Below are 18458 nucleotides of genomic sequence, written 5' to 3'. Positions count from 1 at the left end.
GACTGTTTTACCCAGCATGTTTCTTACGTGCACTACAGGAACTTTATCCCCTTCTACAGTGCGTAACAGGTTTGATTGGGCAGGTCCAGCTCGGTTGGCAGATCCCCTGGTATTGACTAACCAGGTGGCCTTTGCCAAATGTGTATCCCAATTTTTGAATGTCCCAGCACCCATTGCTTTCAGTGTAGTCTTCAACAGTCCATTGTATCGTTCAACTTTTCCAGAGGCTGGTGCATGATAGGGGATGTGATACACCCACTCAATACCATGTTCTTTGGCCCAAGTGTCTATAAGGTTGTTTCGGAAATGAGTCCCGTTGTCTGACTCAATTCTCTCTGGGGTGCCATGTCGCCATAGGACTTGCTTTTCAAGGCCCAGGATAGTGTTCCGGGCGGTGGCATGGGGCACCGGATATGTTTCCAGCCATCCGGTGGTTGCTTCCACCATTGTAAGTACGTGGCGCTTGCCGTTGCGGGTTTGAGGGAGTGTGATGTAATCAATCTGCCAGGCCTCTCCATATTTATATTTCAGCCATCGTCCTCCATACCAAAGAGGTTTTGACCGTTTGGCTTGCTTGATTGCAGCACATGTTTCACAGTCATGAATAACCTGTGCTATAGTGTCCATGGTCAGGTCCACCCCTCGATCACGAGCCCATCTGTAGGTTGCATCTCTACCTTGATGGCCTGAGGTGTCATGGGCCCATCGGGCTATAAATAATTCACCTTTATGTTGCCAGTCCAGGTCCACCTGAGCCACTTCATTCACTGGGGGATTCTCCTCCGCTTTCCAGGCTATTATTGCCAATGAGCTGGCATATGATGATGGTGCACTCCGTACAAACTTCCGCCACATAGGTGGTATACACTGGACTGCATCTGGATCTGCGGATGTTTGTGCGTCGTCTAGGTCCTTATAAATTACTTCCCGTACGGCCAATTCCCTCAGGTACTGAATTCCCTTCTCCATGGTGGTCCATTTGCCTGGTAGACATACAAGTTCTTCCTTGAAGGGATACCTTTCCTGCACAGCTGACAGGAGACGCCTCCAGAGGCTGCGAGGTCGTGCTCCATCTCCAATTGCTTTGTCAATGCCTGCGTCCCTAGCAAGGGATCCCAGCCGCCTGGCTTCCTTGCCCTCTAATTCCACATAATTGGCTCCAGTGTCCCAGCACCGGAGCAGCCAGGTGACAAGCTACTCACCTATACAGCGACCAAAATCTTTTCGCACATCTCGTAGCTCACGCTGGTATAGAGTCTGGGTAGTTACTGTTGATTTTTCGACACCCTCATCCTCATCTTCAGTTTCTTGCACCTTTGATGGCTGGTGTAGAGTCCGGGTAGTTACTGTTGATTTTTCGACATCCTCATCCTCATCTTCATCCTCCTGCACCTTTGATGGCCCAGCCTTGTCTTCACTATGCCCAGACTTAGCAGAAGACTGTCTGCGTTGTAAACGACCTGAGCCTCTATACCATTTCTTCACCTTGTCTACAGGGGCAACTTGCACTGCTACAGCTCGTTTCTCTAATCCAGACACAGGGTCTGCCACAGGGGTTGGAATACCCTCTGCGGGGTCAACTTGCACTGCTACAGCTCGTTTCTCTGACCCAGACACAGGGTCTGCCAAAGGGTTGGAATACCCTCTGCGGGGTCAACTTGCACTGCTACAGCTCGTTTCTCTAACCCAGACACAGGGTCTGCCACAGGGGTTGGAATACCCTCTGCGGGGTCAACTTGCACTGCTACAGCTCGTTTCTCTGACCCAGACACAGGAGTGGGAGCAGCTGCAGGAGCTGGAGCTGCTGCAGGGGCTGGAGTGGCTGCGGGAGCTGGAGCTGGAGCGGCTGCAGGGGCTGGAGCGGCTGCAGGAGCTGGAGCGGCTGCGGGACCTGGAGCTGGAGCGGCTGCAGGAGCTGGAGCGGCTGCAGGAGCTGGAACTGGAGTAGCTGCAGGAGCTGGAGCTGGAGCGGCTGCAGGAGCTGGAGCTGGAGCAGCTGCAGGGGCTGGAGCAGCTGCAGGAGCTGGAGCTGGAGCTGGAGCGGCTGCAGGGGCTGGAACTGGAGCGGCTGCAGGAGCTGGAGCGGCTGCAGGAGCTGGAGCGGCTGCAGGAGCTGGAACTGGAGCGGCTGCAGGAGCTGGAGCTGGAACGGCTGCAGGAGCGGGAGCGGCTGCAGGAGCTGGAGCGGCTGCAGGAGCTGGAGCGGCTGCAGGTGCTGGAACTGGAGCGGCTGCAGGAGCTGGAGCTGGAACGGCTGCAGGAGCGGGAGCGGCTGCAGGAGCTGGAGCGGCTGCAGGAGCTGGAGCGGCTGCAGGAACTGGAACTGGAGCGGCTGCAGGAGCTGGAGCTGGAGCGGCTGCAGGAGCTGGAGCGGCTGCAGGAGCTGTCGCTAGGTTGATAGTAGCATCAATTGCAGCTCGATAGGCACAAGCCAGACCCCAGCACGCTACAGTGATTTGTGTCACTTTGGAACTGCCAGAGTCATGACACCTTTTTTTCAAGCATTCTGCCAGCTTTTTAGGATTTTGCAGTTGTTCAGGGGTGAATGTCCAAAACACTGGAGGTGACCACTGCTCTAGAAACCTGCCCATATCCTCCCACACTCCCTGCCACTCCCAACTATCCCGCCTCAAGACAGATCTCCGGATGAGATTCCTAAGTAGTTGTTTAACCCTTCACAAAATCTGAAGCGCATTCAGGAGACATAACAACAAGAGCAGGCTGGTCTGAGTATCCCAAGGATATTCAACATCTCGGAGAACCACCGTAACTAGCTCAGGGGATAAGAGGGTGGTGGTGAAGGAGAAAGGGAGAGTGAACAGGTAGGGAAACATGTCTTCCCCTGTCCCCTTCACAGATTGGCTCCCTAACGAAAACAGGCAATAGGTGTAATTGCTAATAGTTTCCGAGATATGGTTTCCAAAGTATAGAGTCGACGTCAGTGCTGAGTACAAATACCAGGTTAAAGTCGTGACCAGATATTTCATCATTTCATAAGCCATTGTTACACCGCACAGTACCATAACAATCTTAAACCAGGGCCCGGAAAGGATAAACAGTGCAACAGGGAGCACATACAGAAAGTAACGCACCATAAAACTCAATTTGGAATACAGGTACAGCAGACTGGAGATTAAGGCAATCAACATCGTGACTAGCAACTATTAAGCAGGTCCAATACTTATACCAATTTTAGTTTAACACACTCTGGTCAGATTTGTCGATATCTCAACCCTTCGTGCCCCACGTTGGGCGCCAAAAGGACTGTTGTGGTTTAACCCGGCTGGCAGCTAAACACCACACAGCCGTTCGCTCACCCTCCCCCCTCCCTCTCTGGGATGGGGGAGAGAAACGGGAAAGTGAAGCCGGTGAGTTGAGATAAAGACAGTTTATTAAGACAGGAATATAATAATAACAATAATAATAATAATAGTGATAATGATAATAGTATTAACAATGTGTAAGAAAACACGTGATGCACAATGCAATTGCTCACCACCCGCTGACCGATGCCCAGCCTATTCCCGAGCAGCCGGCCCCCCCACCCCGGCCAGCCACCCCTATATATTGTTTAGCATGACGTCAGATGGTATGGAATACCCCTTTGGCCAGTTTGGGTCAGCTGTCCTGGGTCTGTCCCCTCCCAGCTCCTGCTGCACCCCCAGCCTGCTCGCTGGCAGGACAGAGCGAGAAGCTGAAAAGTCCTTGGCCTGGTGTAAGCACTGCTCTGCAACAATTAAAACATCAGCATGTTATCAGCGCTCTTCTCATCCTAATCCAAAACATAGCACCCTACCAGCTACTATGAGCTACTTAACTCTGTCCTAACTGGAACCAGGACACTAGTGATAGGACAAGAGGGAATGGCCTCAGGTTGCACCAAGGGAGGTTCATATTGGAAATGAGGAGAAATTTCTTCTGAGGAAGAGTAGTCAGGCATTGGAATGGGTTGCCCAGGAAGGTGGTGGAGTCACCATCCGTGGGGGTGTTTAAGGAAAGGCTGGACTTGGTGCTTAGGGACATGGTTTAGTGGGTGATATTGGTGGTAGGGGGATGGTTGGACCAGATGATCTTGGAGGTCTTTTCCAACCTTAATGATTCTATGAATCTATGTGCCTTAGCATTGTTTCCAGGAGGATCTGTTCCATGACCTTGCCAGGCACAGAGGTGAGACTGACCAGCCTGTAGTTCCACAGGTCTTCCTTTTCTCCCTTTTTAAAAGTGGGGGTTATGTTTCCCCTCTCCTAGTCAGTGGACTGCCACAACTTCTCAAATATGATCGACAGTGGCTTAGCAACTACATCCGCCAGTTCCCTTAGGATCTCTGGATGCATCACATCAGGTCCCATGGACTTGAGAACCTTCCGGTTCCTTAGATGGTCTCGGAATTGGGTCTGTTTATCAGGAAAAATTATTAGTGAAATGTATGATGCAGTTAAACAGCATTGCAAAGAATTATAAAGCAGTCCAGGTTGGAAGGGACCTCAAAGGTCATCAGTGCTAACCTTTTTGTGGGAAAAGGGATCCTAGATGAGATCATATTTATCAGGGACTGTAGAGATAGGACAAGAAGTAATGGCTTAGCTGGTCAAGGGAAGTGATTGTCCCACTCTGCTCTGCACAGGTGTGGCCTCATCTTGTGTACTGTGTGCAGTTTTGGGCGCCACAGTATAGCAAAGATATAAAACTGTTAGAGAATGTCCAAAGGAGGGCTACAAAATGATCAAGGGTCTGGAGGGGAAGATGTATGAGGAGCGGCTGAAGTCACTTGGTTTGTTCAGCCTGGAGAAGAGGAGACTGAGGGGAAAACTCATGGTGGTCTACAGCTTCCTCACAAGGGGGAGCGGAAGGGCAGGCACTGATCTCTTCTCACTGGTGACCAGAGATAGGACCTGAGGAAACGGCTTGAAGCTGTGACAGGGGTGGTTCAGGCTGGATGCGGGGAAAAGGTTTTTCACCAACAGGGTGGTTGGGCACTGGAACAGGCTCCCCAGTGAAGTGGTCATGGCACCGAGCCTGCCAGAGTTCAAGAAGCGTTTGGACAATGCTCTCAGACCCATGGTCTGATTTTTTGGGTGGTCCTTTGGGGACCCAGGAGTTGGACTCGATGATCCTTGTGAGTCCCTTCCAACTCGGGATATTGTATGATTCTACGATGAAATTCTTTACTGTGAGGGTGGTGAGGCACTGGAAGAGGTTGCCCTGAGAAGTTGTGGATGCCACATCCCTGGAAGTGTTCAAGGCCAGGTTGGATGGGGCTTTGAGCAACCTGGTCTAGCGGGAGGTGTCCCTGCCCACGGCGGGGGGGTGGAATTAGATGATCTTTAAGGTCCCTTCCAACCCAGACCATTCTATGATTCTATGATTCTATGATCTATTCTATGATTCTATGATCTATCACACTGTCCAGTTGCATCTTGACAAACTTCAGTGATGGAGAATTTACCACATCCCTGGGGAGACTGTTTCAGTGATTAATTGTTCTCACTGTTAAAAATTCCTTTCTAATATCAAGATGAAACCCAGAATCAGAGAATATCCTGAGTTGGAAAGGACCCACCAGGATCACCGAGTCCAAATCCTGGGTCTGCATAGGACCACCCAAAAATCAGACCATATGTCAGAGAGCTATGTTTTAAGAAGCAACTCAGGAAAATATTTGCAAGCATTACTTTGTAGAAATCCCCCATCATAGGCAGGCCTCTTTTTTTTTTTTTTCTGGATAATTGGAAAAAGTACCAAAAGGTTTTCAGAATTCATCAGAATTTCATGATCGCTCTATACTTTACTGTCCTCTAACAACATAGTTTAGCTAAAAAGAGGGAATACTATTTCTTTAGAATTTAGAACTCCTCTTCATTTATAGCTATAGTTCCTCTTTCTTCATTGCTCAAGACTTTTTTTTTCTGAAATCAAGTTGCCACTGAGGTGCTTCTTTCCATATTTATTTTTAAAACAGGTCATCCTGTTATATGATAATGTGAAAAAGATCACATTATATGTTTTACATAGTATTTTTCTAGAAAAAAAAAGAAAAAAAAAAGATATTTTCCTTAACGAACTGTATATATTTAACCCATTATTTACAGTATTCCCTGTACTTTGACTTTTGGCGGATATTGGGGTGGTTCGAGTCTCCCCTGAGAACCAGAGGCTGCGAACACATGGCTTATTGCAGATACCTGAAGAAGGACTCATCGACTTCTTTCTGATCAGGCAGTCTGTATCAGACACGCACAAGATAACCCACATTCGTCTGCTGTCTAACCCTAACCCCTAAGCTCTCATCTTGCTCATCATCCGTCCTGAGGAGAAGGTCCATGCTTTCCAGTTCCTCTCTCACAAAGAGTCTTCCTGGCTTGTCCTTCCTAAAGAGGCTTCCTAAATCGATCCATTGCAACACTCCAGTGCTGCACAATATTTTTGATCCCTGAGATCATAGACTTGCAACTGCTCGCAGACCTCTAATTCCTCCTGTTTTGCCCCATGCTGCAAGTTTTATTATATAGGCACTTCAAAGAGGCACCCACTCGTACTTATTTCCCCAAAAGGGCATGAAAGCTTTTCCATAATGCTGTTATCCTGACATTTCCTTATGTGCATATGCTGGAAGTGGGCCCCTTTTAGCCTCATTTTGTTGATTATGAGTTCTCTCCTGTTTACCTAACATTCTTTGCTTTCCTACCCATTCTGTGACTTCCTCACTTGACTGATGGCCATCCCTCCCCCATCATTCCTATTATAAAGTTCTTACCAGGTTGGCCAGCCTGTTGGCAAAGATGCTTTTGCTCTACTTGGTCAGGTGGATACTGCTTCCTAAGCAGTCCTCCATCCTCAAAGAGGAGGTCACAGTAGCACGGAGTGACACGAAGTCTATTTGGAGGCCAGTCCAGGGCCAGGAGTACACACCGGGTCCAATCCTGTTTCAACTTCTTCATTAATGATCTGGACGATTGGACAGAGTGCACCATCAGCATTTTTGCAGACAACACAACACTATGAGAGTGGCTGAGGATCATGCTGCCATCCAGAGGGACCTGGACAGGCTGGAGAAATGGGCTGACAGGAACTCATGCACTTCGACAAGAAGTGCCAAGTCCTGCACCTGGGGAGGAATGACCCCATGCACCAGTACACGCTGGGGGTCACCCAGCTGGAAGGCAGCTCGGAAGAAAAGGCCCAGGGAGTCCTGTTGGACACCAAGTTGAATGTGAACCAGCAATGTGCCCTTGACACTAAAAAGGCTAATGGTATCCTGCGCTGCATTAGGCAAAGTATTGCCAGCAAGTCACAGGAGGTGATCCTTCCCCTCTACTTAGTGCTGGTGTGCCCACACCTGGAGTCCTGTATCCAGTTCTGGGCTCCTCAGTGCAAGAGAGGCATGGACATACCAGAAAGACTCCAGCAAAGATGATTAATGACGATGATTAAGGGACTGGAGCACCTATCCTATGAGGGGAGTCTGAGAGAGTTGGGACTGTTCAGCCTAGAGAAGAGAAGGCTCAGGGAGGATCTTATCAATGTGTATAAATACCTGAAGGGAGGATGCGAATAATCATAGAATGATAGAATATCTTGAGTTGGAAGGGACCCAAAAGGATCATTGAGTCCAACCCCTGGGTCCCCAAAGGACCACCCAAATATCAGACAGTATGTCCGAGAGCATTATCCAAACACTTCTTGAACTCTGGCAGGCTCAGTGCCATGACCACTTCCCTGGGGAGCCTGTTCCAATGCCCGACTACCCTCTCAGTGAAGAACCTTTTCCTAATATACAACCAGCCCTGACACAGCTTCAAGCCGTTTCCTCAGGTCCTATCCCTGGTCACCAGAGAGAAGAGATCAGCACCTGCCCCTCCGCTCCCCCTTGTGAAGAAGCTGTAGACCACCATGAGTTTTCCCCTCAGTCTCCTCTTCTCCAGGCTGAACAATCTAAGTGACCTCAGCCTCTCCTCATACGTCTTGCCCTCTAGACTCTGCACCATCTTCATAGAACTCCTTTGGACACTCTCTAATGGTTTTATGTCCTTCTTATATTGTGGCGCCCAAAACTGTATGCAGTACTCAAGGTGAGGCCGCACCAGCACAGAGTAGGATGGGACAATCACTTCTCTCAACTGGCTAGCAAGGCTGTGCTTGATGCACCCCAGGATATGGTTGGCCCTTTTGGCTGCCAGGGCACACTGTTGACTCATATTCAACTCACCATCAATCAGAAACCCCAGATCTCTTTCTATGGGGCTGTTCTCCAGCCTTTCATCCCCCAGTTTGTATGCATAGCCAGGGTTGCCCTGTTTTTTCAGTAACTCCCAGAATAATCTTCTCCATAATTTTCCAGGTACGGAAGTGAGACTGACAGGCCTGTAATTACCAGGGTCTTCTTTCTTGCCCTTCTTGAAAATCAGAACAACGTTTGCCAGCTTCCATTCAACTGGGGCCTCTCCAGATTCCCAAGACTGTTGAAAAATAATTGAGAGAGGTTTTGCGATGACATCAGCCAGCTCTTTGAGTACCCTGGGATGAATCCCATTGGGCCCCAGAGACTTGTATACATCCAGCTGGAGCAGTAAATCCCGCACAGGTTCAGGGTTGGCTGGGATTTTATCGTTCCCATAGTCACGGTCCTCCAACTCAGGGTAACTGGGGTCCCAGGGCCCATCATCAGCATTGAAGACAGAGACGAAGAAGGCATTAAATGTCTCTGCTTTGCCTACGTCCCTATTTGTGAGGCGACCATCCTCATCAAGTAACGGAACGATGTTTTCTCTGGTCCTCCTTTTCCTGTTAACAGTATTTAAAAAAAAATTATTCTCCCCACAGCACTGGCTAGCTTCAACTCTAATTGAGCTTCGGCCACACAAATTTTCTCCCTACAATGGCAAACAGCATGTCTGTAGTTCTCCCATGTTGCCTGACCTCACTTCCGGTGGCCATACGCTTTCTTTTTCCACCTAAGTTCTAGAAGAAGATCCCTGCTCAGCCAAGATGACCTTCTGCCCCACCTGCTTGACTTCCGACATTTTGGAATTGCCTGTTCCTGTGCTTTTAGGAGGCAGTGCTTAAAGACTGACCAGTACTGATGGAGCTCGATGTCTTCAAAAGCAGTTTCCCAGGGGACCTTACTAACTAGTTCCCCGAGCGCTGTGAAGTCTGCTCTCCCCATATCCAGGGTTGAAGTTTTGGTGCAGTTTTCCTCCTATGACTAAAGATTTTCAACTCGACCTCTTCATGCTTACTATGGCCAAGACAGCCACCAATCACCACTTCACCCACGAGACCCTCCCTGTTTACAAGCAACAAGTCTAGGAGGGCTCCTTTCCTAGTCGGCTCGTTCAGTACCAGTACCAAGAAGTTATCATCAACGTGTTTTAGGAATCTCCTGGACCTGTTGGTATCAAGTATATTCCCAGTTGACATCTGGCAGATTGAAGTCCCCCATAAGGACAAGGACAGCTGATCTAGAAGTAGTTCTCAGTTCCTTAATGAATAATTCATCAGTGTCATCATCCTGTCCAGGTGGTCTATAGTATACTCCCACAGCAACATCCACTTTATTTGCTTGTTTTTAATCCTTACCTAGAGGCTCTCATCCTCATCATCGCCAACTGTAAGCTCTGTATAGTCCCGCCCCTGCATTACATACAGTGCCACCCCCCTGCCTCATCTGTTCTGCCTATCCTTTCTGAAGAGCCTATAACCATCCATCGTAACATACCAGTCACAGGACTCTTCCCACCAGGTTTCTCTTATGCCAATGATGTCATAGCTCTGGGACTGAGCCAAGGCTTCTAGCTCCTCTTGCTTGTTCCTCATGCTGTGTGCATTAGTGTAGAGACATTTCAAATGTGCTTCAGCATACCCAGCACCTTGTGGAGCAGACTAAAGGATCTTGCTAGCATGCAGTTCCTCAAATTCTGGCATGCCATCCCGTAGCTTATCACCAGCGAGCCTGTTTTTATCCATTATACCCTTCAACTCTAGTGTAAAGCTCTTTCAATCAGCCCTGCTAACTCTTGAGTAAAAATCCTTTTCCCTTTTTGAGAAAGGTGCATCCCATCACATGCCAGCAGGTCTGGTGTCGTGTAGACCATCCCATGATCAAAAAAAAAAAACAAATTCTGCCTGTGACACCAGCCTTGGAGACAGGTTTTGATAAGGTGGGTCTGCATGTTTCTTCTAGTATCGTTCCCTGCAACTAGAAGGATAGAAGAAAACACTACCTGTGCTCCTGATCCCTTAAACGATCATCCCCAGGCCCTGAAGTCTCTTTTGATGGCCCTTGGACTTCTTGTCTCAACTTCATTGCTGCCTACATGAAAAAACAATAATGGATAATAATCCGAGGGCTGTACCAGGCTAGGAAGTTTTCTTGTAACACTTTTAACACGGGCACCAGAGAGGCAGCGAACTTCTATAAGAGGTGAGTTTGGTTGGCACATTGGGCCGTCTGTTCCCCTCAGAAGGCTGTCACCTATGACAATAACCCATCTTTTCTTTCTTAATGGAGGCCCTGAGCAACCTATTCTAGGTGACCCTGATTTGAGCAGAGGGGTTGGAGTAGATGATCTCAAGAGGTCCCTTCCAACCTAAACAATTCTGTGATCAGTGTTGCAAAGTCCAGCTGGGTTCCAGTAACTAATGGGGTCCTTCAGGGATTAGTACTGGGACCAGTATTGTTTAAGGTCTTCATCATTGACCTGGATGGTGGATCAGAGTGCACTCTCAGGAAGTTTGCAGATGACACCTTATTGGCGGAGAGTGCTCAGTATGCTGGAGGTTAGACGGACCTGGAAAGGATGGAGAAATGAGCTGATGGGATCCTCATGAAGTTTAACAATGATAAATGCCAAGTCTTGCAGTTGCAATGAAATAACCCCATGCAACACTACAGGCTGGGAGGCTAACTGTCTATAAAGCAACTTTGCAGAGAAGGACCTGGGGGTCCTGCTGGACAGAAAAATGAAGTTTGTCTCTTTTTTAGATTTGTGTGTCTGCCACCATACATTCTTCTTTCCACCCACTGGTCCTTCCAGGAAAAAAAAAAAAAAGGGGGGGGAGTGATCCTTCCCCTTTGTTTATCACTGGTAAGACTGTACCTGAAATCCTCCGCCTGGGCCCTCTGTTCCTCTCTACTACAATTACCCTTCTTTCTTTTCGGAGGCAGTCTTGAGGCGTGGTGTCGACTGCCTCTTCTGATGTGACCTCATAGGCGGGCCTTCCACCACATCCTCACCTACCTCTCCTTCGAGATCCAGGGCCTCAAACCTATTACAGAGGGGCACCTGGGGAAGCGAGGTAGGTAGGGAGGGTGGTTGCCTGCGACCCTGAACTGGGACTTGCTTCTAAACCTCCTCGTCTTTTTGATCCCCTCCCTCTGCCCAATAGCAACGGGGCAGGGGCTCCACCTCACTCTGGGGGGCATCCCCCCAGCGCCCTTCCCTCTGGCACACCAGGGAGTTACTCCACCAGTCAGTCTCCTGCTCACACACCCTGATGCTCCTTAGTCTCTTTACTCCTTAGTCTCCTTAGTCTCTTTACTTGGACTATTTCTTCTTAGATACAGTGAAAAATCACTTAAAGATAATATGTGATTTCCCTTGTCTTGTTTTTTCTTCTTCATTATTGTAGCAACATTCATTCTCCACCAAGATTTCACAGCAGTAAGAACAATCCTACTTTCTTTTAGCTAAACACGTTCTTATATATTGATTATTGATACTATCTTTGAACACGGCACATTGCATTTTGTTCTTCAAAACTGAGGTAAACAGCATAATGGCAATGGTTCAGGGTACTTCGTGCTTACTTAAGGAAACAGCAGTATTTCAGTAATTGCTGTTTCCTACCTGGTTTTGCTCTTTGAAAGAAAAAGCATTTAGGCAAAATTGAAGGGTGAAAATTCATGATAGAAGTTTTCAGTGGATAGGAAACAATTGTTGCAATTGCCAATATATCTGTAGGAATGCCCAAAACAATTTTCACTAATAGTTATAGATTTCTTGAAAGGGTCTTAGTTGAAATGGTCAATTGTGCTTGTTAAATCAAAACCTAAATAATAATTCAGGTTGGAAGGGACCTCAGGAGGTCTCCAGTCCAACCTTCTGCTCAAAGATGGTCAATGCTGAATTCAGACCAGATTGCTCAGAACTTTATCCATTTGGGTCTTGTAAATGTCCAGGGACAGAGACTACACAAAACTCTCTGGACAACCTGTTGCACTGCTTAACTGTCCTCACCATGAAAAAAATTCTTCTTTCAAGTCAGTACCTCTCTTGTTTCAATTTATGCCTGGTGTGTATCACCCCTCCTGCCATGTATCGTTGTGAAGAGTCTTATTTCATCTTCTTGATGACCTTGTAGGTATTGAAAGGCTGCTATTAGGCTCCACAAAACTTTCTCACGCTCAGGCTGAACAAGCCTAGTTCTCTCAGCCTCTCCTCATAGGGGGTGTGCTCCAGCTACCTGATCATGTCGATGGCCCTCTGCTGAACTTGCTCCAGTTTATCAACATCCTTCTTTGTATTGGGAGGGATCCAAACCTAGATTGGATAAGTCTCTGAGCCAATAAATGCAGCAGATCTCAGTATGGAATATTTAAATACTGAGGATACAAGCAGTTTCAAGAGAGTTAACTTGCTACCTTTTTCACTGTATTTTTGTTCTTTAATGTTTAGGTGCCTTGACCCAAGCCATTCGCAATTTTGCAAAAAGCCTTGAAGGTTGGCTTTCCAGTGCCATGAACAATATTCCACAGAGAATGATAGAAACCAAGGTAAACAAAGCTTACTGCACTTTTCATTACTTTATGCAAATGTACACTGTCATTTAAAATCTAAAAGTAGCAACATTTTAACTTCTATGCTAAGTGTCATTTAAGTTGAATTTCAAACATAAAACACAGGATTTGAAATCATTTTCTTTCGCATAAAAAAAAAAGAATAGGAAAAACTGTATTCGTTGTATTATATGTGAATTGCAACATCTGAGAGCTGATCTGAGATAAATGGATTTTTTTCATAGGTTGCCACTGTAAGTGCCTTTGCCCAGACTCTGCGAAGATACACATCTCTTAATCACCTGGCTCAGGCAGCTCGGGCTGTGCTTCAGAACACTTCTCAGATCAACCAGATGCTCAGTGATCTCAACCGTGTTGATTTTGCCAATGTCCAGGTAAACTCTGGCTTTAAACAACAGACTTTTTAAAAAATGTATTTCCCCCAATTTTTTTTTTGTTTTTTCTATTTCTTATTATTCCATCAATAAAGCAAAGTGAGAACATTTTCCTGATTTTTGTATATGCAGTGATTCAGTTGAAACTTACCAACTTACACTTTAGCCTTAAATAGAAGCTCAGAGCCATTATCTGTTTCCATTGTCTCTGAAGACTTCTTAGCTTTCAGACCATACATTCTGCCAATTTTCATTTGGTGCAAATGAAAGTATAGAGTATATGTGCTCTTAGAATGGACATCATGAATGATGCATAAATATGAAAACTTGGACAATAGCATAGCTTCTGATCTTCCATAAAAAAATATTAATTGAGCAGCACTATTTCTAGTAGAGATTGTTTCATTAAATTAATTTTTATTTCAAAGGCGATGTCATTAATATACTTTCTTCAATTCTTTGTGTTTAAATTTCCCACCTTTCCTAAGTAACTGGTTAGTACTAGTTTCCAGTAATCTGTAAAAGATGAACTTATTATTTTTCATTAGGTTTAAAAAAAGGTTTCCCTTTTACCTCTTTCTTCCTCCATGCAGTGGGGTTCCTGCATCGAGGAAACCCCAGGGAGTGGAGAGAGCCATGGGAATGGAGAGAGCTGCCAGGAGCTGGCAGCCCTCACAAGAGCAGCTGGCGAGGCTTGGGCAGGGCCAGGAGCAGCGGTGGCCACCCCACCCCCACCCCCCCACAAGTACAAAGGCAACCCCTAGGGAGCATGAGTGACCAGGAGTGCGGCAATCAAGGTGTGGTGTGTCAGCCACGGTGTGGTGTGGCACCACAGTTTGCATGGCAGTTTGTGCGGGAGCTTTGCCAGCTCCATCAGGGAGTGATGGTATCCACCCAGCACACGGCCTCTCTAAGCTCTGCACTCACCACAACTGACGCAGCTTCCCAGACAGAGCTTTGGTGGGATGAAGGGATGAAAGACACGGACTCCCAATGGCTCTTGAACAGGAGACGTTTATTACAATTTTTCTCCACTACATATACTTTCCCCCTAGTCCCAAACGCTGTTCACGCGCCTGAATCTATCATACAATTGGTCAGAGACCCTCAGACACGCACCTCAAGCCAGCCAGCAACTGGCCACTGCGCAAAGCTCATCTTTAACACTGCAGCCAAGTTATTTATCTCAACCTTGCTCAAGTTTTTGTTTTTACCACTTACTTCCTCATTATCTTTAGTTCAGGGACGTGTCAAACAGCGCAAGGCTACTTGCAAATTCCTTCCCCTCAATTCCCCCTTTTTTATTTTCAGCCAACCAAACGCTTTTTATAGATTTTTCTATCAAAGAACAGACATTGCAATAAGCAAGGTACAATAAGGAACAGAGTGAAAATCACAAGCAGAATTACGATTGCCATCTTGACTAATTCCCTTAACCAACCCACGATACCTAGGTCGCTTAGCCACATATCAAGTCCTAACGAGCTTGTTTTTAACTTCCCTGTTAGTTCCTTGAGTTGCTTAATTTGTCGGTAAACCGTCTGAGGATTATCAGAAAGATTTATGCAACGCATACCTTCAAATTCTTCACAACCATGCCCTTGTGTTAGAAGCAAAAAATCAATAGCAGCTTGATTTTGTAAAGTAGCATGCCTAATAGAATCTACATCAGTCAACAAGCCACTAAGCGCTAGGGATGTTGCTTCGCAGGAATGCTGTGTCTCACTCACACAGCACAATCACGCAATCACGCAAAGAGGCCCCTTGCACTTCTCATTCATACCACAAGAATATATCACTTAAAACAATAACCAAACTTGTTTGTATCATCTCCGGCCGTGTTCCTCGTGGAGTAACTCGCTTCACAACAATACTTTGTCTCAAACACATACACTTACACAAATGCTTTCAACATGAGATACCCAGACATCCACAAATAAGACATGCAATTATTAACACTCCAATTAATATCCCTCCAGCAGCTGCAAATATTACCCAGGTAACCTTGTCACAATTGTGAGAGGCCTGCTTACCCTTCTCCTGCTTCTTATACAGTCATTAGCAGGTCCGTCCTGTCTCCCAAAACTGGGATGCAGCGATAACCTCGGATTTGCTCAATCTACTCCCAGGATCACTAGCAGCTGCTCTATCAGTCAGCAAATCCCCTTGGCCACTCTGTCGGTCAGCCTGTAGGGTATCCTCCTCCCTTACGGGGACTGTGCTGCATGCCAGACGTCTCTGTGCGATTTACCAGCTGCCCCGGCCACGCATACAACTTACAGGCCCTTCCTGTACTGTAAAACATACTGTTTATCTGCGGCTTCAGGAGGTCCTTGCCTACTCCCGCGGTGAGCAGCTGAGAGTGGAGGCTCCTCCAAGGAAAATACTCAGGGTGCACCTAGGGGCATCCGCTCCACAGTCGATCCCACAGCCAAGCAGAGGGACTCCTGGTGCAAGGAATGATGCTATTATAGATTTGTCAGCTTGCCAGAAATCAAGCTCATCATTGCAGCCTTCTGCATAGGCCTCTATGCTATGTTTCCGCCTCTTGTAAATTCTGGTAATGTTTACAATCATCAGTATATTGACTGTTAATAAGGTGAGATGTCCAATGGTACATGGACCTCCCGTTATATGAGATGGAATGCCCTGCCGTGCCCGATCACCACAAATCAAAAAAAAATCCTGAGGGCAATGCCAACGGGGCATTTGTGGAACGTGATTTGTTGTTGGATGTATAATTACACCAAAGAGATGCATTACGATAAAGAGCAGGTGTGGTGTTGACGATTTGTTTCATGGTTTCGTTTTTGCCTGTGTAATTGAACCTTACACATGCTGTTGCTGTTACACTTCCCAGGATATCTAATTCCTGTGGCTCTAGGGGCGCTTGCGGTAAGTAGACAGTCCACCCATCCTAGTTGTCTACCGCGGCACTCGCATTCTTTATTGCCAATTGTTCTCCACTGCCCGTCTGGCTGCTTATTTCAGTCCAATCATTGTTATCTCCCGGGATCCCCAACAGACATGTCGTAAACGGGTCATTAGCAGTAGCCAGGGACAGGCACATCGCTTCTTGTCCTGTCATGTAGGCAAGGGTGACCTGGATGTTGCAGCATAGTTGGATGGAGACCCAGGGCCTGCAATAACCGATGACAGCGGCGAATGTGAGGAGGAGGCCAACCATGGCCTTACCCCCCTTGCTGGTACCCATCTTGGTCCGTGACCTGTGGAGCCACAAGCATACCCTCGACCCCAAGTTATTAGAGGCTGGGGTCCCTCCCAAAGACCTGTATTTAATTTTTTTTACCATTACTAAAGCCTGCTCTGATTGTGGCACCTGTGACAGCACGGATTTCATATTTTTGTAATGTTTTACTATGGGCGGTACCTCTTTGTGAGGAAAGGGTAATGATAGGTGATTCATTACGTAAAGTGCCTTTCCCAACCTGTTCTCTGCTGTTTCCTGGGTGTCTCCCCCTTTTTGTTTATTTGGCAGTGTTTTCAAGGTGCGATGTGTGCGCTCAACAATGGCTTGACCCGTGGGGGAATGAGGAATGCCTGTGATGTGTCGGATACCCCAAGTTCGAAAAAAGGTTTGAAGGGAGTGACTAGTGTAGGCAGGGCCACTGTCGGTTTTTATTTCCTTTGGGATGCCTAGCGCCACGAAAGCAACACAGAAGTGAGCCTGGACATGGCGACTAGTTTCACCCACCGCAACTGCCGCCCAAATAGCATGAGAGAAAGTATCTACCGATACGTGAACATATTTCAAGCGACCAAATTCTGGAATATGCGTTACGTCGGTCTGCCATAAGTGTAAGGACCGTAGACCTCTATGGTTTACCATTAAAGACGGGGTCGAAACATGTTGTTGACAGTCAGGACATGTTTGGACAATCAATTTGGCATCAGTGATCGATATAGCGAATTGTTTCACCAAGACTTTGGCGGATTGATGGAAAAAGGCATGGGATAACCGAGCTTGCTCCAGCACCTTAGGTACCGGGGCAGTCAGGGTCATATTAGTTAGCTGGTCAGCGCGTGCGTTACCCTCTGCAAAAATACTGGGTAACATAGTGTGGCTCCGCATGTGAATAATACAATACAGGTACACTTGCTGCTCTACCAAAAATAACAGCTCCTTAAATTTTAGAAACAAGTTTTCCTTTGGGATATGTCTCAAATGTGCCCTCTCAATGTGCTGAGCGACACCTACAGCATATTGCGAGTCCGATACAATATTCAAAGGTACTGTTGGCCAGCGCTTGAAAGCCATTATAATAGCATGTAATTCAACTATCTGTGGGGAACCTTGGATCCGCTCAACTTGGTGTTGCCACTTTCCACCTTCTTCCCAAGTTACTACAGCTTTGCCTGTTTTCCGGCCCCATCTGTAAAGACTGTCCGCCCATTCATTGGTTGCCGTTGGCACAACGGCCGCTCTTCAATTTTTATATTATTATAAAAGGACAACATTTTATGAGGTGGATGGTGGGTATCAACCTGTCCGTCGAATCCCGTCAACGCTATTTGGAGCTCTAAACTATTCTGCAAGCACCAGGTGAAATAGTCTTTTACTACGGGAATTATAATCAGATTGGGCTCTTCTCCCGCTAATTCAACTAATCTCTCACGTCCTTTCTTTATTAGGACGGTGAACATTTCCACTCGCGTTGCAATAGTTTTTGAGGGTTGATGGGGTAAAAAGACCCATTCCAGAACCACTAAGGGGTCCTTACAGGAGGGGTCCCATTGCCCAATAATAGCCACTGGTGGTTGTTCTTGATTACAAATATATAATTGAAGGGAGAGGTTCTCAGTATGGCGGTGGCATTGCTGTGCCGAGATTCTTTCGTTAACCATTTGCAATGCTTTATGAGCCTCCTCATTCCATTGCCTTGGGGCATTAATATCAGTGTCTCCCTTTAATAATTCAAATAGAGGCGCCAATATCGAATTGACTATCCCACACTGTACTCTAATCCAGTTTATATTCCCTAGTAATTTCTGTACATCGTTCAGTATCTTAACATCTGCATTACTGGATATCTGCTGTGGTTGAATGGTTTGCTGTAAAATCTTCCACCCCAGATACTTCCAAGGTGCTTGGGTCTGCACCTTTTCAGGTGCAATTTGGAGTCCTGTTGTCTGTAACACTTGTTTTAAGGCAGGCAGTGCCTCTTGGACCTTATCACCAGATGGTCCAGCTAGTAGGATATCATCCATGTAGTGGTATATATATATATCTCTGGGAAGCATTGGCATACTGGTTGGATAGCTTTTGC

General features: G+C 46.8%; 1 protein-coding gene across 18 annotated transcripts in view; it reads left to right on the top strand.

Annotated features, from left to right (window-relative positions):
* Nucleotides 1-18458, top strand: part of LOC308184728 (transcription factor RFX3-like) — a 248621-nt gene that overhangs the window by 210680 nt on the left and 19483 nt on the right. For all 18 annotated transcript variants that reach the window (XM_080572124.1, XM_080572119.1, XM_080572120.1 and 15 more), the window contains 2 exons: nt 12675-12772; nt 13021-13170. In XM_080572124.1, coding sequence (XP_080428250.1) covers nt 12675-12772; nt 13021-13170 — 248 coding nt within the window. The remainder of the gene's footprint in view (nt 1-12674; nt 12773-13020; nt 13171-18458) is intronic.

Source organism: Anser brachyrhynchus, assembly GCF_964034855.1.
Source record: "Anser brachyrhynchus genome assembly, chromosome: W".
In the NCBI taxonomy this organism is placed as follows: domain Eukaryota; kingdom Metazoa; phylum Chordata; class Aves; order Anseriformes; family Anatidae; genus Anser; species Anser brachyrhynchus.
The sequence above is the reverse complement of the archived record's forward strand: the minus strand, read 5'-3'. Positions and strand labels throughout refer to the sequence as shown.